This window comes from Bos taurus, chromosome 7, assembly GCF_002263795.3.
Source record: "Bos taurus isolate L1 Dominette 01449 registration number 42190680 breed Hereford chromosome 7, ARS-UCD2.0, whole genome shotgun sequence".
NCBI classification, from domain to species: domain Eukaryota; kingdom Metazoa; phylum Chordata; class Mammalia; order Artiodactyla; family Bovidae; genus Bos; species Bos taurus.
In genome coordinates, this window is record NC_037334.1 from 15,650,310 (window position 1) to 15,677,462 (window position 27,153).

The 27,153-nt window shown below is 55.1% G+C and overlaps 2 protein-coding genes across 7 annotated transcripts in view; one reads left to right on the top strand and one right to left on the bottom strand.

The window, feature by feature from the left end:
* DOCK6 (dedicator of cytokinesis 6) overlaps positions 1-25,961 on the bottom strand; it is a 47,510-nt gene extending 21,549 nt beyond the window's left edge. For 5 of the 6 annotated variants that reach the window (XR_003035351.2, XM_024994004.2, XM_024994003.2 and 2 more), the window contains exons 1-22: positions 25,826-25,961; positions 17,455-17,542; positions 16,625-16,800; positions 16,076-16,144; positions 15,695-15,824; positions 13,929-14,141; positions 12,177-12,262; positions 10,459-10,525; positions 10,207-10,356; positions 9,207-9,287; positions 8,933-9,086; positions 8,652-8,779; positions 8,421-8,514; positions 7,880-8,042; positions 4,548-4,665; positions 4,390-4,460; positions 4,060-4,198; positions 3,872-3,973; positions 3,136-3,222; positions 2,193-2,424; positions 1,814-1,975; positions 614-777 (exon numbers count right to left, since the gene is read on the bottom strand). Coding sequence is in view for 5 of the 6 variants with exons in the window: in XM_024994004.2 (XP_024849772.1) it covers positions 614-777; positions 1,814-1,975; positions 2,193-2,424; positions 3,136-3,222; positions 3,872-3,973; positions 4,060-4,198; positions 4,390-4,460; positions 4,548-4,665; positions 7,880-8,042; positions 8,421-8,514; positions 8,652-8,779; positions 8,933-9,086; positions 9,207-9,287; positions 10,207-10,356; positions 10,459-10,525; positions 12,177-12,262; positions 13,929-14,141; positions 15,695-15,824; positions 16,076-16,144; positions 16,625-16,800; positions 17,455-17,542; positions 25,826-25,869 (2,718 nt within the window). In the remaining variant the exon portion in view is untranslated. The remainder of the gene's footprint in view (positions 1-613; positions 778-1,813; positions 1,976-2,192; positions 2,425-3,135; positions 3,223-3,871; positions 3,974-4,059; positions 4,199-4,389; positions 4,461-4,547; positions 4,666-7,879; positions 8,043-8,420; positions 8,515-8,651; positions 8,780-8,932; positions 9,087-9,206; positions 9,288-10,206; positions 10,357-10,458; positions 10,526-12,176; positions 12,263-13,928; positions 14,142-15,694; positions 15,825-16,075; positions 16,145-16,624; positions 16,801-17,454; positions 17,543-25,825) is intronic. The other variant, NM_001192166.2, reaches the window with a different exon arrangement.
* On the top strand, positions 5,870-7,788 carry ANGPTL8 (angiopoietin like 8). The gene is made up of 4 exons (XM_005208812.5): positions 5,870-6,214; positions 6,393-6,554; positions 7,312-7,421; positions 7,506-7,788. The coding sequence occupies exons 1-4, from the start codon at positions 5,918-5,920 to the stop codon at positions 7,531-7,533; spliced, it is 597 nt and encodes a 198-aa protein (XP_005208869.1). The 5' UTR covers positions 5,870-5,917; the 3' UTR covers positions 7,534-7,788.
* Positions 25,962-27,153: the final 1,192 nt, after the last annotated feature.

The window sequence follows — 27,153 nt, forward strand, 5'->3', positions numbered from 1 at the left end:
TACAGGCAACCGTGCTCCAATGTGCGAGGGCAATGTGCACAAGGCCGCCCCCCTGTGGATACATGCGTGTGGCACATGTGGAAACACCCCGCTGTGCTACGTACACGCTGCTCTTCTTTCAAGCTCCAGTCACCCATCCTTGGGTCAGCCTCAGAATCCAAGTCACAGCTCCCGAACTGACAGCCAGAGCCCAGCCCTGCTGTCCAGGGTCAAGTTTTTTTTTTTTTTGCCATTCTGTGTGGCTTGTGTGAAGGAAATAGCAACCCACTCCAATATTCTTGCCTGGAGAATCCCATGGACAGAGGAGCCTGGCAGGCTAAGGTCCACTGGGTCACAAAGGGTCGGACACAACTGAAGCGACTTAGCGCGCACACACACACACACACACACGTGGCTTGTGGGATCTTAGTTCCCCAACCAGGGATTAAACCCGCACCCTTGGCAGTGAAAGTGCGGAGTCCTACCCACTGGACCGCCAGGGGATCCCTCAGGGTCAAGTCTTCATCTGTGCTGCTGTCTGTCGTTCCATTTTCCTTCAACACTGAGATCTTTCACCCACCCACACAGCAGCCATGACCCCTGAGGCTGGCGCCAGCAGGGACCGCTCACCTACCTTGCTGGCCAGGATGCGGGAGACCTCGTCATCCACAGAGCCAGGGGCCACGGCCAGGTCGGGGTTGCTGCTGCTGATACTCTTAGAGCGTGCCAGGTAGAGGCTGGCGGGGCGGCCAGGGCCACGGGCCAGCGTGGCAGGCTGCACCGTCAATGGAGGTGCCCCTGAGGATGGAAGGAATATGCTCAGCCCCCTGCCCACCTGCCCTGATGACCTCCTGTCCCTTCCCAGTCGGATGCCCTTGGTGAAGTCACTTTCTTTTTTTGTGTTTTTGTTGTTATTGTTATGGATTGTTCTTTTGGCTGCATCATGCAGCATGAAGGATCTTAGTTCCCTGACCAGGGATTGAACCCACGTCCCCTGCAGTGGAAGCACAGAGTCTTAACCACTGGACCTCCAGGGAAGTCCCCAAAGTCACCTTCTGCCTCTAAACCTCTAGGTTCCTCACCCATAAAATGGGTGTCATAGTGGCTCTGCCTCATAGCAATTTTGAGAAGGATGAAAAACACGGAGTGCCCAGCATATTGTATGTGTCCAGAGGGATTACTGGCTATTATTATATCATTTAGCAAATGAAAATAATCCAACTTTACTGAGTGTTCACTGTGCCAAGTATTTCACCATGCCGTTTGGACTTCCCTAGGGGCTCAGACGGTAAAGAATCTGCCTGCAATGCAGGAGACCTGGGCTCAGTCCCTGGGTCAGAAGATCCCCTGGAGAAGGAAATGGCAACCCACTCTAGTATTCTTGCCTGGAGAACCCCATGGGCGGAGGAGCCTAGGGGGCTACAGTCCCTGGGGTCGCTGAGTGACTAACACTTCCACTTGCCATTTATTATTACTAACACCCCCACAGGAGGGGCACCAGTATTATCATTGGCTAAAAGATAGGAAAACAGGCCAAGAGAGGTAAAGGCATTGCCTGAGGTCACAGAGCTTATAGGCAGAACTGAGAGTCAAACCCAGGCTGCTCTGCTCCACTCCCTGCTTGCTAACTGGCTGAATTGCTTGTTAATAAAATTTATAGAGACCACAGTCCTGGGGCTGGGGTACAAAGCTCTCTCTCTCTTGCTCTCCTATAAATTGTGTAAACCAACCAAGGCCTGTACAGCCTCAGGACCTGTGCACATGCCTTCCCTTTGCTTAGGATGCTTCCCTCCCAGGTATCTCCTGTGCCCCCGAGTCTCCCACCAACACTCACCACCCGCGAGGCTGGGCTCTGTGCCAGGCAGTCGAAAGGCGTAGTAGACATATGCAGCCAGCACCGGGCAGTGACCACGGGTGTCCTGGGCACCCTCTAGGCTCCGGTGGACGAGGCTGACCACGTGGGCCATTGCTTCAAAGGCGCCACGACCCAGGTTCACTGCCAGGCAGAGCAGAGGTTAAGTTCCAAGCTCCTGCTTCAGGATCCAAGGGGGTCATGTGGTCTTCAAAAGCTCAGGGGACTAGGGGACTGAGGGGCCATTTTTCAGATTGGAAAGCTGAGCCCAGAGAGATAAATGGGCTATGGGAGGTCACCGCTAGACACTGGGCCCACTCTCTAGATGGGGAAACTAAAGTCTGAGGCTGTGATAGCTCACCAATCTGGCCACCAATGACCGGGGGTCGCACAACCAGACGAACGAGCTTGTCCAGTACATGGTGGGAGAAGGCGACGAGGGGCTCGGGGCTGGCGAGCCGCAGGGCCGCCAGGCTGGCCCGCAGCTCCTGCTCCACGGTGCCCTCACTCAGCACTGCGTCCTTCAGCCGGAACGGAAAGGCCCCCTCCTCCAGGACGTGCACCAGGGTGAAGAACTTGTCCAGGTGGGGGTCCTGGTGGGGGGCCAGGGGTGAGCGGGGTAGGACTGGGGTTTGAGCGGGAGACTGAGTGGGTCAAGACACCGAGGCTGGAGACCAGTGAATGGAAAAGAAATGAGGAGGGAACTTCCCTGGTGGTCCAACAGTTAAGAATCCACTTGCCAATGCAGGGGATGTGGACTCGAACCCCGGCCTGAGAAGATGCCACATGCCCACGGAGCAACTAAGCCTGTGCACCACAGTTACTGAGCCCAGGCTCTAGAGCCCACATGCCCCAACTACTGAAGCCCGCACACTGCAACTACTAAAACCCGCGTGCCCGAGAGCCTGCACTCCACAAGAGAAGCCACCACCACGAGAGGCCCATGCACCATAACTAGGGAGGAGCTCCGACTCACTGCAACTAGAGAAAGAGTGTGCAGCAACGAAGACCCAGCACAGCCAAAAATAAATAGATAAAAAAAAAAAAAAAAAACAGGAGCGATCGCAGACATAGCAAGGGACAAATTGGGGCCAGGGGGAAGAGGAGAGACCATGCAAAAAAGGCCAAAGCTCCAGCTGCGATGACCATTGGCATGGCCACCCCCGCCTGAGTCAGCAGCTTCCCTAGGAGCCAGCCTTGCTGACCAAAGTCACGTCCATGGCCCAAGGCCAGGCCTCCCAGGACAGAGGAAACTGTTGCCCAACCCCAGGGCCAGACTCCCGGGTTGCGGCCCCGCCCCCTACCTGGGGATGCACAGAGGACACAGCTGTGAGCTCCACGCTGAACACGCCTTTGTGACCATCCACCCAGCGCATGCCCGGCAGCGCCACCTGCGGGAGGGACACGCCAGGTGGGCACGGGCCCGCCCTCCCCCGCCACCGCTCAGGCCACCAGCTCAGCCATTGCGACACTGTGGCCTGACTGTGGCCCTGCCTGGGGGAACTGCTGGGCACCTTGCCCCCTGGCCCCACAGCCCAGCCCAGAGATGGGGGTGGATTGTGGGCAGCACTGACAGGGGTCCACTGGGCAAGCTCAGGGATGCCCAGGACGCTCACAGGAGAAGGGAGACTGAGGATGAATGTTATTGGAGAGAATGAACAAAAGACAACATAATGAGAGGACCTGGGCGCAAATGAAAGGGTTTGTGGGAGGTTGACACAGCATTCCCATGGGGAGGAAGTGCTCCAGGAAGAGTGTCAAGCAGGCAGGGCTGCAAATGGGGGCCTGAAGCGGCAAGGCAATGGGGTATTGGTGGGGAACAGTGAGTGCGGGGGCGGGGGGCATTAACAAGCGAGGGACACCCCACAGCAGGGAGGGATACAGATGGGGCAGGAAGACACACAGGATTAATAACAGGGGTGGGTGTGATGAGGCCTCAGCAGAGGACAAGGCGCCCAGGGGTGCTGCGGGAAGGAAAGCAGGGCATGACTGGGGTTCTTGGGACCGGGTGCTGGTTGGCAGGGGGTCCAGGGCACGTACATCCGGTGTGAGTACGGAGTAGCTGGGCGGGGGCTGGTCTACCGACACAGGGAGGCAGAAGGGGCCTGTCCTCAGCCGGCCGTGCTGCAGCAGTGGGATCCACTGGGGAGAGACGGGGGGTCAGGTGTGGGGCCGGACAAGGGCTGGGAGGGCGGGGCAGGGATGGGGAGAGGCGGTGGGGGGCTCACAGTAAAGCCCACAGGAGTCTCCAGGGCCGTGCCAGGCCGGGGCTGGCAGCTGACGTGGTAGAAGGTGAAGAGCAGATGGTGGTTCTCAGTCACGCAGGCGGGAAGACGCAGCTTGAACTCCTCGTAGAACTCGGGAGACCTGGCAGGGCCGGGCTGGGGCTTCTGCTGGAGGCTAGGCTCCCCCTTGCCTGTCCCACCCCCTCTGCCGGGCCCCACTGTCCCTGCTGTCTGTCTCAGGTGCCCCTATTTGCACTCCAGGAGACTGCCCATCCCCCCACCCCCTTCCTGCCCATCTGCATCCCCACCAGTCCCCCACCCCAGCCCACATACTTGTTATGATAGACGACCGGTGTGAAGGCTTCACGGGTAAATTCACTGCAGCTGGACTTGCCAAAGATGACCTGGGGGGAGCAAAGGCATGAGGGACTGGCTGGGGACCAACCCCCTCCCCCCACCTCCATCCACCTCCCTTGGGTCCAGCCGCTGACCGGCAGGGCCTGGCTGGGGTCCTCGCCTGCCATGTACTGCACTCGCACAGTGAGGTTGCGCACGGAGCCCTGGCGGCTGCTGAAGTTGAGGCTGTGTGGGTACACGAACAGCAGGCTCCTGCGGGGGCAGGGGCATGGCCACGTCAGAGGGACAGAGAGCCTGGGGGACAGTGGCCACCCCACCGGGACACGGAGGGCTGGGTCAGGGACAGTGATGGGCAGCAGGCAGGAGACGTGAGTCCAGAGTGGGGAATAGATGGGTACCATTCAGAGCACAGATGGGGGAACAGAGTGACAGAGGGTGGGAATACAGAGGGACTTCAGGGCCACTGAGGGTGCATGGTGAGGCAGAGGAGACACATGGGTGCTCAGGGGCAGGCTGACCTGCCCCTCATCCAGCTCCGGGGCCTGACTGCCCCTTCCCCCAGAAGAGGCCACTAGAGTTACATGGCCTGTCTCTCAGCTGGGGAAATGGAGGCGAGAGCTGGAGACAAGAGCTGGGCTGAGGTCAGGGCTCTGCTTCTCTCTTCCAGAGAAAGCTTGTACAAGCCCCAGCAGGCCCCTGGGTCTCCGCTTCCCTAACTATATAATGGGGGCATCAAGCCTCCCAGCAGAGCCTTTGTCATATCAATGATACTAAACAACAATAATGTCAATAATTGCACCAAACATTAATGTGGGGCCAACTGTGTGCTGGGTTCTGTTCTAAGCACCTGACGTGAAGCGACTCATTTATTTCTTACCAGCAGCCTGTTGAGGGGGAACCTCACGTCATCCCCCATTTCACAGTCACAGGCAGGGAAACAGAAGCACTTGCCCACAGTCATCCAGGGAGAAAAACAGCAGTGAGCATTGATCCAGGGCACGTGGAGGTCCTGGAGTCAGGCTGTGTGGCCTTGAAAGGATCACCATCACCTGCTCCCCTAGCTTTTAGCCAGGTCAACAAAGACTCGGGCATTGCAGGCTTGTGAGAAGGTTATGAGACCAGCTACTGTGTGATAGCAGTGGGGCAGCTCCGGGTGAACTACTGGCGATCATAAAAGCCTCACCGTTATTGTCGTTACTGTTGTCGTGCCCATCCACAGATGGGAAACGGAGGCTAGGAGCCGTAGGGCTCTCCAGCCAGGCCTGGGCCTATCCTCTCACCAGTGCCCCAGCCCACACCTGGCCCCAAGCCCTAGCCAGCGTGATTCCAGCGTGGCTGGCTGGACATCCGCCTGATGCAACTGTGGTGCCACCTCCAGGCCCTTGCACAACACAGGGCACCCAGCTGGCTGGTTAACGATTGACCTGAAGTTAAGGGGGGGGTGTTAAGGCATAAAAGGCAGCCCCAACGGGGCTGTGGCCACACCCTCCCCAGCCTTCCAGCCATGCCCATGCTCGTGCTGTGCCTGCTGTGTGCCCTGGCAATGACGGCCCAGCCGGCATTGGTGGGTTCCATGAGTGGCTCAGAGCCAGCACAGCAGGAGGAGCTGACCCTGCTCTTCCACGGGGCCCTGCAGCTGAGCCAGGCTCTCAACGGCGTGTACAAGGCCACAGAGGCACAGCTGATAAAAGCCAGGAACAGCCTGAGCCTCTATGGCCAGGTGCTGGGGCTCCTGGGGAAGGAGGTCAGCCAGGGCCAGGATGCAGCCCAAGAGCTACGTGCGAGTCTATTGGAGATGCAGGTGGGCACTGCAGTTGGGGTGTTGTGGGGTGGGTAGGAGTCTATAGTGGAGTTATGCCTGGGCTGATCTTTGGGGTTTTCCCAGGAGTGAGGGGGGTTCCTGGAATACAGGATTTCCAATGTTAAAATCAGGCTGATTTCAGTAGGTCATCCTACTAACATCCACGGTCTATTGGTAGATAGAAGAGGATGGTCTCAAGCTGCAGGCAGAGGCCACAGCCCAGGCGCTGGGAGAGGTGGCCCGGGGACAGCAGGTGCTGCAGGAGAAAATGAAGCAGCTAGAAGTTCAACTGAAGGGCGTGTGGCTGGGCCATGTCCGCCAAGAATTTGAGGCCTTAAAGGTAAGGGGTTCCTGGCCCTGGGGGAATCAAGACCTTGACTCACAATCAGACCTCATTTCTGAACCTTCTGTCCCAGAGACCCCCAGACCCAGTTAAGGCTTCTCGTACCCTGGCCTCTATGCTACGTGACCCTGGGCAAAAGCCATGTGCCTTTCCATGCCTCAGTTGCCTTATTTGTAAATAAGAACAACAACTGATGTCTCAAAATAGAGCCAGGGACTCAGCGCAGATAAAATCCTCAACCTGAGATGGGGCACATAATAGTTATTCAATAAATGCATACTAGAAGAGTGTTTCTGGAGCACCTATGATGTACTCAGCACTGTTTTATACCCCCTAATAATCTCTATCATGGGCTTCCTTGGTGGCTCAGTGGTAAAGAATCCACTCGTGATGCAGGAGACACAGGTTCAATCCCTGGGTCAGGAAGATCCCCTGGAGAAGGAAATGGCAACCCACTCTAGTATTCTTGCCTGAAAATCCCATGGACAGAGGAGCCTGGTGGACTACGGTCCATGGGGTTGCAAGAGTCGAACACGACTTAGCAATTAAATCATCACAATCTCTATCATGCTCAGAACAATCCCATAGAGGGACTCCTATTTCATCCCCATTTTACAGCTGGGAAAGTTGAGGCCAAGGAGTGGCAGTGGCTTGCAGATCACACAGATACAGTGGGAAGCGGGGGGAGTCTGGGCAGAATCCAGGGATAGGAGGTGAGGGGGCCCCCAGCTGAGGGTTCTGTCCTGATCCACAGGCCCATGCTGATGAGCAGAGCCACATCGTGTGGGTCCTCACGGGTCATGTGCAGCGACAGAAGCAGGAGATGATGGCACAGCAGCAGCGGCTGAGACAGATTCAGGAGAGGTGAGCCTGGAGGGGGTCTAGGTGTGCGAGGGCAGCGGAATGGGGGTATCCCTGTGCCTTGGCTAAGCCTCACCTCCTTCCCAGACTCCACATGGCTGCGCTCCCAGCCTGAGCCTGAGCCTGGGCAGAACTGAGGACCAGTCATGCATCGAGGGACACGGCCCTGCCCCATGCGGCCTCTGCACAGGGAGAAGCTGCCCATCTGCTGAGGTCAGCCAGGGTGCTGGGCCCGGCTTCCAGTCATGGAGCAGAGAAGGAAGCAGGCAGGGACGCAGGCAGAGAACATGGATGGTTGAGGAAGGGTGGAGGAAGGATATGCCCCTTCATGCCTACACATTCCCTATTAAAGCAGAGCAGTGGCATCTCAGGCCAGCGTCTGTGTGTGTTGGAAGGGAAGCAGACCTCACTCTGCATGATGACCCCCATATTCAAGTGCCCGGCTGCCCCAGAGGTTGTACCTGTAGCTGGTGTGGGGGGCATAGACCTCACGGGCGGGGAACTCCAGGATCTCCTTGGTGGGCCGGCCTCTGGGGTCTGGGTAGGGCTTGACATGAAGCAGCTCCGGGGAGAGGCAGAAGTGGGGGTTCTCGGGGGCCGGGGAAATGTCGATCTTGAGCTGGGCTAGAGAGGGGGAGCCAGTTTGCACCTTCCTCGCAGTCTCCAGCTGGGGTCCCCTCCCCCCCCACACACACTCCGAGCTCAGGTCAGGGCTCTGACTTTCCCACAATGCCCTCTGGTGGCTCCATCTTTCAGGTGCTATGGCGGGAAGTCACCCTCAACTCCCGTTGCTGCCTCCCATCTTTGATCAGCTCTGCCCACATTCCCGGTTTGACCCACTACCTGTCGTATTTATTCTGTTTCTCATCTCTGGCCCCCACTGGAAGGTCCACCCCCGAAGTCAGGGCTTTGTCTATCATGGTCACCAAGATCTGGCACAGCAGATGCGGGTTTGAGTGACTACATGAGTGACACGTCTCATGTATGGGGCACACGACGCACCGGTCACGGGACGCAGGCGTCGCAACAGGGATGTCGGGCGCCGCATGTCAGCCAGGAACTTAAAGAGGTCCTCGTCACTGAGCCGCTCAGCCTCCTGCACGAACCCGCCCCAGTGAACCAGGGCTGAGAGGTTTGGGGATCCCCGGCGATCGTGCGGCCGCAAGAGGGAAATGGGGATGTGCGTGGGGTCCGCCTCTCTCGGCCCCCTGCCCCCGCCCCCAGCCATGACACCTGCTTAAAGAAGTTGGTGACGGTTAGTGTGGCTGGGCGGAAGCCAGAGAAGCTGCAAGCGTCGTCCCCACTACTCATCCGGTCCTGGGGTCCCCGACGGCGGCGGTCGGTCCAGGTGGGTCGGCGCTCTAGTGGAGACAGTGATGGAGAGGGACAGAAATGAAGGGTGCGGGGAGCCAAGACACTGCAGACTCAGGCCTGGTACCTAGTCCGGCCAGCAGAGGGCGCCCCTTCATCACCCTAGTAGCTCCGCCCCTGGCCCGTCGGTCCCGCCTCCTCACCGCCCTCTGAGTCTGAGTCTCGGTCTGGCTGCCCGGCGCTGCTCACGATGTTGGCCAGGTGCACGGCCGTCCAGGCGAAGGGCATGCGATAGCGGCCCAGACGGGTGCAGAACTGCTCAGCCGCCAGGCGTAGCTTCTCCAGCTTCTCTTTGTTCTGGGAGGAGACCCCCGACACACACCGCCCCCCACAAGCTCAGTGTCCCAGGCCTGCTGAATCCAGGATCTGCTCTGCGGGGGTACCCCTTCAACATTCCGCCTGGCCTCCCACGCTCACCTTGGCTGTGTCCACCTCCTTCATCACCATGTAGGGCTCGCAGCACTCGCTAATGTCTCCTTGCTGCAGCACCTTCTCCAGCTGAGGGGCGGGTAAGCCCAGTAAGGTGCTGCCAGGACCCCAACCTCCCCACCTCACTCCCAACCTCTATGACCTTCACCATCTCCCAAACATTCCACCCAGCTAGGGCTCTCGCTCCAACACCTCCCATGGCTCCCATATCCCTTGGACTGAGTGCTAGCTGTCAGCCTGCGTAACTAGCTGCCCCCGTCCCACCATTTAAGCCCTGCCCCCAAAGCCAAGATTCCATTTTTCCTCCCATATTTACATCTTTATTTCTTAGTATAAGCAAAGTCCACTCCAAGCACGGCTCTGGGCCTGTACTCCAATCCTGACCACTTGGGGGCTGTGGGACCTTGAGCACATTCCTTCTGGGTTTTGTGCCTCAGTTTCCCCATCTGTAAAATGGGCCCCATGGCAACCCCCACCTCCCTGGGCTGTGAGGAGCAAAGGCCAGAATCCTTGTGGAGCCTGACTGACTGGAAGCAGTGCCTGCCTTAAGGTGTCCAATTAATGTCATTAATTAATTGATCAAAAACTAATTGAACATTTTGGGAAAGGAAATTTGAGCTCACTCCTGGAAACAAAATCCCAAACCATGTGCCAATTAAGTTTTCCCACCCCTAATAAACTGAAAAACTCAACCAAAAAAAAAAAAACACCCATTTTAAATGTTTACCCACATGTGCCAGGATGCCATTTCTCCCCAGGTTGCCTACTCATGGGTGCCAGCTCAGCTGTCACCTCTCCAAGAAGCCCTTGGTGATTTCTCCCCACCTGGGTTCACTCAGAAACTCCCTGTGGGCTCAGGCTTCCTCTTGGGCTTCCTGCATGACAGCCCTGATCACCATTCTTGGAGACATGTCTTCTTCTATGAGAGCAGGGACCTCACCTGTGGCCTTCACCATGATCAACCCCTTGCCAGCCGCAGTCAGTATACCTTGATGACCAAGAAGATGTCAGGCGAAGGGTAGGTCACAGAGAAGATGGCAGAGCGGGCCAGGGTCGAGATGGCAGGATGGGTGACGTGGGCCCGCAGTAGCCCCTTCATGGAGTCCGAGTTCAGGTCAAAGTAGAAGTTCTCTGAGATCTAGGGGCACAAGAAACAGCTGAGCCCCCACCCCCAGGAAGACCATCACCTGCAGCAAGGAAGAGGAGCGGGTGGGAGGAAGGGGAAGAAAGGGGCTCCTACCTTCTTTTTCTCTCGTACGTCGTATAGGGCCAAGATGCCAAAGATGGGCTCGATTTCAATCTCGAACCTGCAATGAATGGGGGCTCTCTGGCAGGGGCTGACCTTGACCCTCTCATCTCCATATGCCCTCTCCCTCTGGAGGTCCAGCCCAGCCTCAGCGCACTGGGAGGGGAGGGCATCTGACTCCCACTGGGTCACAAAGAAGCACCATCTAAGGACTTGTAGGAAAGGCCTGTCCCATTTTGCAAAAGGGGAAACTGAGGTCTGTCCTCAGTTGGTGGTCCAGTGGATAAGAATCCACTTGCCAATGCAGGGAACATGGGTTCAGTCCCTGGTCCAGGAAGATTCCACACACCACGGGGCAACGAAGCCCGTGCACTACGACTATTGAGCCCACGCTCTAGAGTCCATGCTCCACAATGAGAAGCCACCGAAATGAGAAGCCTGAGCACCACAACTGGAGAGTAGCCCCCACTCGATGCTACTAGAAAAAGCCAGGGCACAGCAACAAAGCCCAGCACAGCCAAAAAGAAAAAGAAAAAAAAACTTAAAATTTGAGGCTCACCACTGCCCTGCGTGGAGCAAACCCACCCACCTCTTGGCCTCATTTTTTCTTTCTCCAGACCTTTGTGTGTGTTGTGTTCCCCACCTAGGGAGCCCCATGTGGTCATCCCAGTTATACAACTTGCATACAGCAGGCGCTCACTGTTGGTTGAATGACTGAATGAGCCTACAGAGCTGGTTCCCAGCCTGTGTGTTGGAGGCAGGCAGCCCACCACGGCCTCAGGCCAGATGGGGCCTCCCTTTCCTGCCCCCATCCAGGCAGGAACTCAGGGTAGGGAGGGGCAGGGCCGGGCTTGGGTCCAAGGCCACATCCTGTTCCGCTCCATTCCCACGCACTCTGGCTGCTCCCCAGGGCCGATGTGCAGGGGCTGTGGCGGCGAGAAGCCAGGCCCAGGGTCACCAGCGCCCCCTCTAGCCTGGGTGCCAGCTGCAGACTGGGCGAGGGCCAGACTCTGGCCTCACAAGTCACTGTGATCTTGGGCACAATGACTTCACCTCCCTAGCCTCAGTTTCTCACCCGAACCCACAACATGATGTTGCGGTGAAGGTCAGAGGTAATACACGTGGAGGGCTTCCCTGGTGGCTCAGTGGTAAGGAATCTGCTTGCCAGTGCAGGAGACGCAGGTTTGATCTCTAGAATGGTGAGATCCCACATGCCCCGGAGCAACTAAGCCTGTGCACCACAACTACCGAGCCGAAGTGCTGCAACTACGGAAGCCTGTGTACCTAGAGCTCATGCTCTGCAAGGTGAGAAGCCACCACAAGGAGAAGCCCATGCACCGCAACTAGAGAGCAGCCCTGCCTGCCGTAACCAGAAAAGCCAGTGCAGCAACGAAGACCCAGCACAGCAAAAGTTTTTTAAAAATTAAAATAAATTAAAATTTTTTAAATAAAAAATACACACACACATAAATATACAAAGAAAAAATAAACATGGAAGGCTGAGAGCTGAGGCTGGCACTCAACTGGAACTTAGGGTTAGTGGCTTTGAATAATGAAAGAAGTCTTATTTCCCAGCCTGAAAGTCTATGGTCTCAGGGCTGCACACAGTAATGGCCTGGCTCGCATAGTGAACGCCGACTGTATGCCTCACTGTAATCCCCCCAGGATCCCCCCTTGCGTGCCTGAAGGGAGGGACGAATCAGCACACTCACTTAAGCGACAGACACTTGACCAGGATCCTCTGTCCGAAGTGCTCTCGCGGTGGCTCTGGGCGGTTGCAACGTTCCACAGCCTCATCCTGCCAAGAGCCAAAGGGGCAGCTGGGACCCATCCTCCAGGGAGCAGCTGGAACGTGTGGCCTGAGACCAGCTCTACCCTCAGCCTGATTAAGCTTTCAGTCCCCAGCCTCTGAGCCTTTGCACATGCTGTTCCCCCAGCCTGGAATGCCCTCCTTCTCCCTTTCTCCTGGCCTGGTCAATACCTGCTCATCAGCAGGTCACAGTTTAGCTGGCACTTCCTCCAGGAAGCCTTCCTTCACCCAGAGGTATCTGACACTCCAGGTCCTCACCAGGCCCTGATGCAGTGGGCCCCATGGCTGGGACACGGAGGGCTGTGAGAGGGACAATGTGCGTGCGTGTGTGCTAAGTCGCTACACTTGTGTCTGACTCATTGCAACACCACGGACCATAGCCTTCCAGGTTCCTCTGTCCCTAGGATTCTCCAGGCAAGAATACTGGAGTGGGCTGCCATGCCCTCCTCTGGTGGGGGGCGGGGGAGGGTCTTCCTGACCCAGAGATAGAACCAGCATCTCTTAATATCTCCTGCACGGGGAGGTAGGTTCTGTACCACCAGTGTCACCTGCGAAGCCCTGAGGGACAATGACACACAGCTCATCATGGCACTACTCTGGGTTGTCATCTCCTGTAGGGAGGTCTCTTCTCCACTAGACTGAACTCAGAGGGCAGGGACTGGGTCTATCTTGTTCATGGCTGTATCCCCAGTGGCTGCTATACAACAGGCACTCACACATCCTGGTTGGATAAATAGAGGTATGTAGTAGGTACCTACTATAATGTGGTTGAACAAACATAGATGTATACAGAAAATATCTAATTAATGCTGACTAGACATACATAGTGATACATACTAGACACCCAGTAAGAACTGGTTGAATAATCATAGGGCTATACAGCAAGCACTCAGTGAATCGCTGAATTAAAACACAGATGTATATACTAGGTGCTTAATAAAAGTCAGTTGGATATATACAGATGCTCAATAAGTATTAGTTGCTCAAATGCTGTTTAAATAGAAAACTATACAGTAGACATACAGTGAATATTGATGGAATAAATATGAGTATATAGTAAAAGCCCAATAAATGCTGGGTAGATAAAAATAAAGGGATATACAATAAATAATAGTCATTAAATAGAGCTGACTCATTGGAAAAGACACTGATGCTGGGGAAGATTGAGGGCAGGAGGAGAGGGGGCTACAGAGGATGGGGTGGTTGGATCACTAACTCAGTAGACATGAGTTTGAGCAAATCCCAAAAGATAGTGAAGGACAGGGAAGCCTGGCGAGCTATAGTTCATGGGGTCGCAAAGAGCTGGACACGACTTAGAGACTGAACAACACAGTGAGTGCCCAATAAACACAGGCATATATAACAGGTGCTTAATGAATGCTGGTTGATTAAATGCTGTTTGTTTAAAGACTATACAGTAGGCATACAATAAATATTGGTTGAGTAAATACAGCAGCATATAGTAAGTTCCCAATAAATGCTGCCTGGATAAATACAGGGGTATACAATATAGGAGAATCCAGTAAGAGCTACTGAATTGAAATGCAGGGTATACATTAGGCACCCAGGAAATCTCACTGGGATCATACACAGGGATACATGTCAATTGGCTGTGTACTGATCCCAGGGGCTGTGCAGTTGAGCGGGCACCCACCTCGTCGGGTGCGGGGTAGAGCGCGAGCAGGGCGCGGGGCCGGTGCTGCCGCCGCAATGCCTCATTACGCCGGTCCACGTCCTCTGGGGCCACGCGCTCCAGGAGTGAGGGTAGCAAAGAATCTGCCGCCAAGTTCCTCAGGTCGAAGATGCCAGAGGCACCACTGCTTCGTGGGGTGTCATCCAGGGAGCCTGAGGAGTGTCGGGGGTCATCCTGCCAGTAGAGAATGCACATGCTCAGGACCAGGGGCTAAGGTCACCATGACAAGGGTCACCTGAGGGCTTTGCTGACCTTCTTTCTAGAAACTTCTGTCTGGAGATATGATTATTATTGGTAAAAGTAGACACTCAAAAAATACCAGTTGAAAAAATTAAGGCTCAAGACTCAGCTGGCCAGTGAAGGACCTCTACCAAGCTTGCCATGCCTCAGTTTCTTCATCTGCAAAATGGGTGTCACCCTTTACTATGGTTGGGAAGGCTACTTCCCAGTCTGGGCATCACATGACCCTTGTCTGGTCAATCAGAACACAGCAAAGTCAGGTATGTCTGGGCTGGGCCAATGAGAGCCTTTGAGGACTTTGCTCACTGTTGCCAGGGAAGGGAGAGTTCTTCTCACTGGGGTTGTTACTAGCCCAGGATCTGCCAGACCTTCTAGACTCAGCTCTGGTCAGAAGCAGATTTGTTGGTGTTGAGGTGCTCAGTTGGTCCAACTCTTTTGTGACCCCATGGACTAGAGTCCGCCAGGCTCCTCTGTCTATGGAATTTCCCAGGCAAGAACACTGGAGTGGGTTGCCATTTCCTCCTCTAGGGCATCTTCGAGACCCAGGGATTGAACCCACACTCCTGAATTGGCAAGCGGGTTATTTATTGCTGAGCCACTGGGAAAGCCCCCAGAAGCAGATTACCCTACTTTAAATCCCAGCTCAGCTCTGTGACCCTGGGTCTCTAACCCCAACAGCTAAGGATCTCAGTTTCCCCAACTACATTCATAAACAGATAACACTAGAAACAATAACAGTATTTCTTTATATGATTCTTGGTAAAAGTAGGCACTCAATAAATATTGGTTGACAAAATACAGGTTCAAACCTCAGCAGGCCAATGAAAGCCCTCTATTAAGCCAGGCATGCCTTAGTTTCTTTTTTCTTTTTTTGAATTTTGGCTGCACTGGGCAGCCTGTGGGATCTCAGTTCCTTGCAACCAGGTTCTAAAACCGGGCCACAGCAGTGATAGCGTCGAATCCTAACCACTAGACCGCCAAGGAACAGCCCCCTCAATTTCTCTATCTGCAAAATGGGTGTTTCCCTGCTTCACAGAATGAAAAGAGGACAAGTATAAAACATTTAGTATACACCAAGCACTTAATAGGGCTTCCCTGGTGGCTCAGATGGTAAGAATCTGCCTGCAATGCGGGAGACCTGGGTTTGATCCCTGGGTTGGGAAGATCCCCTGGAGAAGGGAATGGCTACCCACTCCAGTATCTGGCCTGAAGAATTCCATGGACAGAGGAGCCTGGCAGGCTATAGTCCATGGGGTCACAAAGAGTTGGACATGACTGGGTAACTTAAAAAAAAAAAAGAAGCTCATAAATGCTGATAATTATGATTCTTAACTTTTCAGTTACAGGGCTGATAGATTTCCTGTGGGGCTGGAGCGCTGTTCAGGTCATTGCCCATCACAAAGGATTTAGAGTTGAAGCCTCAGGCAGGCGGTGCACACCCCTCCACCCGCCCACCCCTATAGTGACCCCTGCCAGGGCTCCCTCACCGAGTCCTCGGGGCTGGACCTCTCATCCCCAGAAGTGTCCTGCTCAAAGACCTGGCGGGTAAGCCCCTTCTGCCTCTCCCGTTGAGTCTCCGTGGTGATGGGGTTGTACGCCGCACTCAGGTGCTGGTATCTAGGAGGATGAGAGGGTAGCAGAAATGGGGGCTCCCCAGGGCTCCCCAAGGTGCTGACTGACACACCCGCAAGGCCCCCGTGATGCCTGCAGGGCCATCCATCCCCTGGATGCGCCGCCGCGGAAGTCCAGCTACCCTTGCAGGGACAGTGGGCGCATAACCAGGAGGAGCAGCGACAGTGGCAGACAACGGGCTCCTCTGGGCTCAGACCTGGCCTCTCTACCCTGAGCTGCCCCCGAGTCAGACCCACCTCCTATGGGCAATGATCCAGTCCTCAGTGTACATTTCCACCGCAGCTCTCACCTGGGCATCCATCTTTCTGCACAAAATACAATCAGGGTAAACAAAAGCAGAGAAGCGAAAGCGTCCGTCACTTCAGTCATGGCCGACTCTTTGCAAACCCCATGGACTGTAGCCCAACAGGCTCCTCTGTGCATAGGCTTCTCCAGGCAAGAACATTGGAGTGGGTTGCCATGAGCTCTTCCAGGGGATCTTCCCAACCCAGGGATCGAACCCAGGTCTGTCACATTGCAGGCAGTTTCTTTACTGTCTGAGCCATCAAGGAGCCCCACACAGAAGCAGGACCCAGTGTTAAATCTTTCCAGTGGCCTGTCCTTCTGTCTTTTTCAGGGATATAGAGGTAAAGGCTCAGAGAGGGAAGGGGACTTGTCTAAGGTCACAGAGCCAAGCCAGAAGCTGAACTCAGGGCTCTCGGGAGCTTGGTGGGAGAGGGACTGTTGATGTGGGGTACAGAGGCAGTGTGGAGATACAGATAGGGAGGGTGTGGGGCTTGACCCACCCGTCCTCGGGGATACCGGGCTCCGTGGTTCGGCATTCCCGGGGCTGCAGCAGTAGCTCTAGGTCATCAGCTGGAAACTCAACCAGATCCCGGAGAGGCCCAGGCTCTACATCCGGCGGCCGGCTCAGAAGCACATCCTCAAAATCCAGGGGCTCAACAACTTCGGTCAGTGGGACCTGAGGTGGAGCAAAGTGGCTGTGACCTGGGCCCCGGGGTTGGGGGCTGGAGGCTGAGTGTGGGCTTGGGCTGGCCTCGAACAATCAAGAGGGTGGTGGGAGCCATGGAGGGTGTTGGAGTGGTGGGAGGAGTGGTGGGAGGGGCCCTGGAGGAGCCGCAGGGGACAGTGAGTGACCTCAGCCACTCCACCCCCACCCCAGCTGGGCCGGGCCCCTCTTTCCAGGCAGGAAATCACACCCTGTGCCTGGAAGGGCAGGAAACTCCTGGTGGAAGGAAAGGCCTGTGGACTGTAGCAAAGAAAGAGACAATTCCTAAGGCCCTGGGGGCGAGAGCCCCACCTCCTCCCTTGCCGCAGCAGCCCATTCCCCAGACCTCCCTCCCCAGCATCCCCAGCTGGGTGGTCCAGTCTAGACAGCAGGAGGTGTGGGCACAGGGGAGGGGGGGTGGGGGCCGAACCTCTCCCCCCTTGACCACCCACGGGGCTGCTCCCTGCAGAGGGGGACCAGCCTGCTCCCCATCACACTCACTGGGAATGGGGAATGCGACAGTGCTGGGCCAGGACTGGGACCCCCCTCCCCTGCCACAGCTGGGCCCCTCCCAGCCCCAGCTCCCCCACAGCAGGTTGGGTAGGGGAGCGCCTCCCAAACACTCACCCCCAGGGAGCTGCTGCAGCGCCGGCTGGAATGGGGAGAGCCGCTGCGTTCCCGGGACACCTGCTTCCGCACTTCGGCAGCCACTGTCCTGCGGGGACAGGAAGGGGACCATAGAGGGCGCGAAAACTCGGGCAGCGGGGTCCTGGGAACTGGGGCTTTGGGGCCCACAGATTCATGCTAGGAGAGGAAAAGCCAGGCTGTGGAAAGAAAAAAATCCGGCCACGGGCCAAGAGAACCCAGGATCCAGGATGCATAGATCTCAGCATGGGTGCCCCCAAGGCTGTGGCAGACACATCACCCCCTTTCCTCTTCCAAGCACAGATAAGGGGGGCAGGGGGCTGCGGCTGGGCAGCGCCTGGGGGTCACTGATCCCCGCTCTTTCTTCTTCCCACCAGGACAGGCTCCCAGATCTGCAGAAAGGTCTCCACGTCCTCATCTAGGGGATCTCTGCCCCCCAACCCCTTATCAGGAAGGTGAGCCCCGTTCCACCCTTGCTAGACAAGTCACTCTGCCCCTGAGCCTCAGTTTCCCCATCTGGAGCTGCCCTGCCCTCACAGAGCAGTGGAGCTGAGCAGGGGGCCTGGTGTTCATACACACACCCTATCGGGGTCTAAGACTGAGGCTGACGGTGTGTAAGAGGCCAGCATGACTCCTGGAGCACAACCCAGCCACCAAGGTCAGTGCAGTAACCTTCCTGGGCCGTCTGCATCCGCACTGGCCTTCAGTCACAGCAGAGACTGAGGGTCAAGGGGCAAGACCCACAGGGGAGAGACAGCCAGCATGGGGGAAGGAGGAGGGGAAGGAGGAGAAGGAATTGGGAACAGACCCAGTAGGGGAAGGGGTTCCCCAAACTCTCAATTCCTTCAGCTGAGCTTGTAGGAAGGGACAGCCATGCAGTTATCTGGGGGAAAGTGTGCCAGGCAGAGGGAACAGTTGAGTGCCAAGGCTCTGAGGCTGGACTCTGTGCTCTGGGCCTGGAGACCCTTGCTCCCCGAGGGCTTTGTACAAATAAGACTAGGATTGTGCTGTCCCCATGAAGGCCCCGGCACTGGACCCCACACACAGTAGATGCTCAATAAATTATTTTCTTTGGCCATGCCACACGGCTTACAGGGTCTTAATTCCTCCACCAAACCCAAGCTCTTGATAGTGAAAGTGCCAAGTCTTAACCACTGGAACGCCAGGGAATTCCCATTAACGTTTTTTTTTTTTTTGATGGAATGAGTGCATCTTTTCTGATCCTCCTCTCAGTCCACCTTGCCTAAATCTACCGTAAGTTGAGGAAAGCCCCTTATCTTTTAGCTGTGTGGCTTTGGGCAGGTGGGATAATCTTTCTGGGCCTCAGTGTCTCTTAAAATCAAGAAAGCAACTGTGGGAGATTCAGGCCTCAATCACTCTTTTCTCATTGTTTGGAAATCTGCTTAATAGAAAGTTATGCCCAACCCTGTATACAAGACAGCAAAAGAGACACTGATGTATAGAACAGTCTTTTGGACTCTGTGGGAGAAGGAGAGGGTGGGATGATTTGGGAGAATGGCATTGAAACATGTATAATATCATATATGAAACAAGTCGCCAGAACAGGTTCGATGCACGATACTGGATGCTTGGGGCTGGTGCACTGGGACGACCCAGAGGGATGGTATGGGGAGGGAAGGGAGGAGGGTTCAGGATGGGGAACACGTGTATACCTGTGGCGGATTCATTTTGATATATGGCAAAACCAATACAATATTGTAAAGTTAAAAAATAAAATTAAATTAAAAAAAAAAGTTATGCCTGGAACTGCCTGGGGGTCCAGTGGTTAAGACTCCACATTCCCAATCCAGGTTCAATCCCTGGTTGGGGAACTAAGATCCCACATGCAGCAACTAAAGACCCTGAGTGCCACAGGTAAGACCCGGTGCAGCCAAAGAAATCAATAATAAATGTTTTTTTAAACTACTGAAACAAAAAGAAATTAAAAGTGCTAAGGATTGCAAATGTGGCCCATGTGTCATCAGTGAGATAGATGTGCGGGGTGGGCCCAGGTAAGACAGGTGTGGGTGGGGGTGGGGTCAGTTGGGAGCTTCAGCGGAGCCTGGAGGCCTCTGAATTCAAATCTGTGTGGGTCAAACAGAACTCGACCACGACCCTGATTCAACGTGGGGTCTCCGATGTGAGACGGCAGCCTCCTTCTTTCTCTGACCCTGGATTCTATTTATTTTCTGTGTCAACTATTTCTATTGGATGGGGGGTGGGAGGCGAAGAGGGAAGACTAGCTTGCAGGAATTTCAAAGGATATTAAAAATCAGGGGAAGTGAAAGTGTTAGTCGCTCAGTCATGTCCAACTCTTTGTGACCCCATGGACTGTAGCCTGTCAGGCTGCTCTTTCCATGGAATTCTCCAGGAAAGAATACTGGAGTGGGTTGCCATTTCCCTCTCCAAGGGATCTTCCTGACCCAGGGATGGAACTCAGGTCTCCTGCATTGCAGGCAGGTTCTTTTCTCTCGGAGCCACCAGAGACTTGTCCTCAAATTCCCCAAGTCCTGGCCGCTTACTCGGGAAGCCTGGGCACAGAGGGTTGGGGGTGATTTACAAAAGATGCTGGAACAGGGAACCTGTCTGTGCCCTGGGCCCAGCTGTTCTGCAGCTGCTGCTGCAAAGCAGGGAGGGGAGCGGGGGCCGAACGTCCAGCTTCATTTGGTCACTGGCCTTGGAGTGAGTGCCCCAGGGTGGGAACCCACTGAGTCCACAATGGCATGGCCACGGGAACTAGTTCACCGAGCCACAGAGCTCTGCACTTGGAGCTGGGCGAGCCTGGGTGAACGACACCTCTTCTCCAGGCCTCTGGGCTTAGTGGCATCTGTTGTTTGGTCGCTAAGTCGCGTCCAACTCTTTTTCCACCCCATGGACTGTAGCCCACCAGGCTCCTCTAATCCGTGGGATTTCCCAGGCAAGAATACTGGAGTGGGTTGCCATTTCCTTCTCCAGAGGATCTTCCTGACCCAGGGATAGAACCCATGTGTCTCACATCTCCTGCGTTGGCAGGCAGATTCTTTACCACTGTGCCACCCTGGTACCCACCTCTTATCGAGCTGTTCTGAGTATAGGGCCTGGCACATAGTAAGTGCTTAATTAAGAGTTGCTGTCACCACATTGCCTCAAAGAGCATCCTGGGAAACTGGAATTTCTGACCTGCTTTTGTAAACCAAAGGTGAGTGGGGCTCAGAGAGGGGTCGTGAGGCACCCGGGGTCACACAGCAGTGCCCAGAATGGAACCCTGGTCAGCTGGGGGTCACAGTCCTTCAGCGTTAGGCATGCCACGATGCCCGTGACAGGAAGCAGAGCCAAGAACAGAGACTGTGGAACACCTGCCCTTTACCTGCCCCCAGAGCGGTCCCATCCGGTCTCGGCCTTCAGCACCATCTGAACCCCGACAAATCTTCAAATCTATGCTATATAGATTAACCGGGCCCATACAGAGAATCTGGAGAAGGCAATGGCAACCCATTCCAATACTCTTGCCTGCAGAATTCCACAGACAGAGGCACCTGGCGGGCTACAGTTCATGGAGTTGCAAAGAGTCAGACACAACTTAGCAACTTACACACACACAGATACCCTGCCCTCCCACCATCCTCTGTGTCTCACCAAGCACAGCCCACCCTTGTGGATGCTCAGGACCCTCACCTGGAGTCATTACCCACTCCTCTGTCTCACTCCCACATCAGATGTGCTTCGGATGTCCCCATGGACCACATTACAAAAAAGCAGGCAAAATGTTGAGCTGAACTTAGTGGGTTTTCTCAGGAACGGGTCTCAGAATTTGATTGATGAGATCCATCTTTCTAAGGTGAAAACTTGACAACCTGATGTGATTCTAAGAGGTGCTCAGAGGGGAAAGAGGAAGCAGTGGCATCACTAGGAATTCGTGTGAGACTGTGGACCCCATAGACGGCAGCCCACCAGGCTCCCCTGTCCCTGGGATTCTCCAGGCAAGAATACTGGAGTGGGTTGCCACTGCCTTCTCCAATGCAGGAAAGTGAAAAGTGAAAGTAAAGGCACTCAGTCGTGTCTGACTCTTAGCAACCCCATGGACTGCAGCCCACCAAGCTCCTCCGTCCATGGGATTTGCCAGGCAAGAGTACTGGAGTGGGGTGCCATTGCCTTCTCCGGGACCTCCCCCTAGGGCTGGTCAGATTAACAGAGGTCTACTCTTACAGGGAAGGAGGATGATAAAACCAGAAATAAGAATGACAATAAGCCTTGGAATTTGACATAAGTCTGCAAAAAGTGAGGGAAGAAAATGAATAAACACAAAACTATAAGGCTCTCTTGGTGGCTCAGTAATAAAAAAAAAAAAAACAAAAAACCCTCCTGCCAGTGCAGGAGATACAGGTTTAATCCCTGATCTGGGAAGATCCTACAGGCAGCGGAGCAACTAAGCCCGTGTACCACAACTACTGAGCTTGTGCTCTGCAACAAGAGAAGCCACTGCAATGAGAAGCCAGAGCACCGCAACTAGAGAGCAGCCTCTGCTCGCCACCACTAAAGTCCTCAAGCAGCAACAAAGATCCCACCGCAGCCAAAAATAAATATAAGTAAATAAATGTTTAAAATCTTAAAGAAAAAAAACCACACATAAATGGGAACTCCCTGGTGGTTCGGTGGTTAGGACTCTGCACTTACTGCAGGAGGCATGAGTTCAAGCCTTGGTCAGGGAACTAAAGATCCCACAAGCCACGTGGTGCAGCCAAAAATAAAATTCGAAAAATAAAACCATGAAGAGACTCCTCCTCATATCCCACCCTATACACACACCTCCTGGACTGGCAGAAAAATTTAAAGGCGAACAGTGAGTGCTGGCAAGGCAAATAATATGAGTGCTGGCAAAATTTAAAGGCAAATAATATGAATGCCACCAAGGATTAGGAATTCTTATCTGCTACTAGGGGAATCCCTTCGGAAAACCATCTGTAAACGAACAAGCAAAGTTGAAAACATGCCAATCCAGCAATTCCACTTTGAGGTGTAGATACTCAGGCGGAAACACATGGCCAAGAATGTTCACGGTAGCTCTGATCATGACAACCTCAAAGGGAAACAACTCACAAGTTCCTTGACTGAAGGTGGAGAATACACAAGCAGAGGGAAAAGTATGCGACGATGAAAAGGGATGCGTCTGACTATATGCAGCAACACAGATGAGCCCTTCTCCTGACATCTTGCTGCCACAGAGGACTTGAGATTCCATGTGGTTCCATTTATGGGATGTTCTAAACAGGCAAAACCAACTCAGAGCAGACAGGGAGCCAAATTAAATGAAGACATTATAATGCAAGTGGGGAAATGATAGTAGCAGCCACCAGCATGGTAGCTCCCTGAGGAGCAGAACCAGGTGCAGATCACCTGGGAGAGCGGCTAGAGTGGGAAGGCTCAGGAAGGTAGAGACAGCCCCTGTTTTGATCCAAGTGACTTCTTCCATGGCATTTCTTTTTTTTTTTTTTCAATTTTTTGGTCGCACTGCAAGGCATGTGGGATCTTAGTTCCCTGCCCAGAGATGAAACCCGTGCCTCCTGCATCGGAAGCACAGAGTTTTAACCAGTAGGCCAGCAGGGAAGTCCTGGAATTTGTTTCATAATTACTCTTTTAAACTTGGCATTTTTCTGAACGCATATCATCCATCATGGTGGCTCAAATGGTAAATCCTTCTCCAATGCAGGAGACAATTCGATGCAGGAGATGCAAGAGATGTGGATTCGATCCCTGGATCAGGAAGAACCCCTATAGAAGAAAATGGCAAGCCATTCCAGTATTCTTGCCTGGAGAATCCCACAGACAAAGGAGCCTGGTGGGCTGAAGTCCATAGGGTTGCAAAGAGTCGGACACAACTGAGCACAAACAATACGGACAAATGTACTGTATGCGACATGTTTTTTTTTCTTTTTTTTCACTTGTATTCTTTAAAATCCAACCTGGAATGGTGACAATGACCATCACTTTTTTTTATCTGGATACATGGCTTGCAGGATCTTAGTTCCAGACCAGGGATTGAACTCATGCCCCTGCAGTGGGAGCCTGGAGTCCTAACCACTGGCTCTATGAGTTTGTACTTTTAAGTCGTCCCTCCAAATCTTTGTTTTAAATGAGCCTGTTCATTAGGAACCTGGGGGACAGTCTAACATGCAGGTTCCTGTGGCATTTGTGGAATGAATGATCTCAGTGAACAAGGAGATGAATACAGGCCTAGGTCTCAGCATGTAGACACCTGGGTGTCTGCTCTGCAGACCCTGTCAGAGGATGGCCTGAGCCATTTGTTTGTGGTTCACTAGGGCCCCAGGGCTTCCCTGGTGGGGTAGAATCTGACTCATCAGTAAAGAATCCGCCTGCCATCCAGGAGACACAGGTTTGATCCGTGGGTTGGGAAGATCCCCCAGAGAAGGAAATGGCAACCCACCCCAGTATTCTTGCCTGGGAAATCCCATAGACAGAGAAGCCTGGCGGGCTACAGTCCATGGAGCGGCAAAAGAGTTAGACATGACTTAACAGCTAATGACGACAACATGGCAGCCCCAAGATCTTGTTCTGCTTTTCTTACTCTGAGCTCTACAGTATCCATCTCCCAGGGCAAAACCCAGGGCCTCTGCTTCCACTCAAGTGGAAGCCAGGACCCAAGGACACAGGGACACAGGGACTTGAGTGGCAAAGAAACAGTAATAACCTCCCCAGGCTCAGAAACACTGAAGGTCCAAGACAGAGGGACAATTCAGACACAGAGATAGCAGAACGTAAAAACCGCCCAACTGATATGCGTCCAGACACCAGGTCACAGCGTCCCTCCCCTGTTCTGAACTCTCCATGGCTCCCACCTCACCCAGGGTAAAAGTTGAACTCCTCCCCATAACCCACAAGCCCTGTACAACCCGTTCCCACAGCCCCTTTCTCACTCTGCTCCAACCTGCTATGTGCTTAGTCGCTCAGTTGTGTCTGACTCTTTGCGACCCTATAGACTGTAGCCCACCAGGGTCCTCTGTCCATGGAGATTCTCCAGGCAAGAAGACTGGAGTGGGTTGCCATGCCCTCCTCCAGAGAATCTTCCCAACCTAGGGATCAAACCCAGGTCTCCCACGTTGCATGTGGATTCTTTACCATCTGAGCCACCAAGGAAGCCCAGCTGGCAGCAGATATCTATAAACACACTCCACCGGTTCCTGCCCCTGGGCCTTTGCACATGCCCTTCCCCCCACATCCGGGCATGGATCCCTCCCTCATCTCCTTCAGCTCTTTGTTTACTTGTCATCTTCTTCTCCAGGCCTTCCTGATCCTGATTCCTAGGTCTAAAGTAGTCCTCACACTCATCACCTCCCATCTCTGCCTGGTATGTCCTCATACTGCTTACCACTAACATGTAATCTACTTTATCCGGCTTCTCCTCTGTCTGCCCCATTGTATCTGCCCCCAAGGGTGGGTTCTTTTCCGGGGTGTCTCCATCACGGCAGTGCTGGACACACAGGGTGTCCCGGCCCACGCACTAATACAAGAGAACCGCTTCCCTGCCCCCAGCAGATTCTGAATGCTTTGCTGGATGTACAGACCAGAGTGGTGGGGGGAGGCGCTTCAGCCCCAGAGAGTCCGACATCCCCCTCCCCGGGCCGAGTCTCCTACAGTCTCCAGTGGCCAGGGAAACGGATTCCCCAGCGCCTGGCGCCCGTCCCCTCCCCCGTCTGCCCACCAGCTGGTTCTGTCCCCAGCCCCCACTCCTTCCATTCAATCACCCATCCATCTCCAGCGCGTCCAGGCGGTGCTAGGAGAGCCTGAAGCAGGGCTGGGGGCGGGGGGACATCCACAGCTGTCCCCTTCCCCACCCCCCACCCGCCCCAGACAACTGGGCACGGGACCCTGGCGGGGAAGAGAGCACGGGAAACTTCCCGAGGGGGTTCAAGAGCTGCCAGGAACGCCATCCCGGCCCCAAATTCCGGCGCCTGATACATTCCCGCCCCACACCAGGCACAGATGGGACGGAAAGAGCCCCCCAACTCCCACGCCCCGGGGTTCGAGGGCCGGGAATCGGCCAGGAGCTGGTGAGGAAGCGCGGGAGCCACCTCCTCCAGGAAGGCCCCCGGACACACCCCGACGCGTCCCACCGGTTCCGAGGGCGGACCTCCGCCACCATCACGCCAGCAGCCCCGACACGACCCCCAGTCCCGACCCGCGCCGCCCTCCCTACCTCCCCACGCCTGCGCCCCCCGGGCCGGAGGAAGCGGGCTGACCGGGCGAAGACCCAAGGGGCTTGAATGAGGGACGCCCAGGCGGGGGAGGGCTGGGCCGCCCCGGGGCGGGGCTCGGACACGTGGGGGCGGCCCGGGAGGGGGCCCGACGGCCGCTCTACCTGTTGATCTTGTGCGCGAAGGCGCGGCGCTCGGCGGCCGCCATGGCGCCCCGCGCGTCCAGCCGCCGGCCTCGCCGCCGCCGCCGCGCGCACCGTCCCCGCCGTGAACGCCGCCGCCGCAGCGCCTCCCGGTTCTGGGCAGCCCGGGCTAGGCGGGGCCGGGCCGGGGGCGGGGCCCTTCCGGGTGTCCCGGGCCGCTCTGTGCTGCCCCTGCCGGCCGGAGGGGCGCGGGTCCCCCGGGCCGCCCTCGTGCCCTCGGGGCTGAGCTGGGGAAACTGAGGCTCTGAGGTGGGCAGGGGAGGAGAAGACAAGGGACTGGGGCGGGGGTCTCTGACTCCCTCCCCTGGGGATGCTCTTTCTGCCCTCTGGCTAAAATCACTATAAGTACCATAAGTATCATCTCCAGCGTTTATTAAGCAAAGCCCTGTAGTTCTCATGTGTGGGGCAGGGGGTGAACTGGGGTGGAGTCTGGGGAGACCTATTGTTTCTTCCATTTTACAGATGAGTAAGCTGAGGCACCGTAAAGAAGGCAGAAGGCCAAAGAATTGATGCCTTCGACCTATGGTGCTGGACAAGACTCCTGAAAGCCCCTTGGACAGCAAAGAGATCAAACCAGTCAATCTTAAGAGATCAACCCTAAATATTCACTGGAAGGACTAATGCTGAAGCTGAAGCTCCAGTATTTTGGTCATCTGATGCGAACAGAGGACTCATTGGAAAAGTCCCTGATGCTGGGAAAAATCGAGGACAGAAGAAGAGGGCATCAGAGGATGACATGGTTGGACAGCATAAACGATGCAATGAACATGAACTTGGGCAAACTCTGGGCGATGATAAGGGGCAGGGAGGTGGGGTGTGCTTCAGTCCATGGGGTCGCAAAGAGTTGGACATGATTGAGCGACTGAACAAAACTGAGGCACGGGCTTCCTAGGTGGCGAAGTGGTAAAGAATCCACCTGCCAGTGCAGGAGAGGCAAGAGACTGCGGGTGGGATCCCTGGGTGGGGGAAGAGCCCCTGGAGTAGAAAATGGCAACGCACTCCAGTATTCTTGCCTGGGAGAGTCCATGGACAGAGGAGCCTGGCTGGCTACAGTCTGTAGCGTCGCAAAGAGTTGGACATGACTGAAGTGACTTAGCACAGCACAGGCTGTGGTGAGAGAGGCAGAGGGGTCCAGCCAGGTTCCGAGGCGCCTGCTAAGGGATGTGACACCGGACCTGGTGGTGGGATCTGCGAGAGCCAGTTGGGGAGGCTGCGCCATGGGGCCGCCTCCGGTGGAAGGAGGATGTGGGGACGTCTTGGCCAATATGTGGTCTCAGATCTCTCCCCAA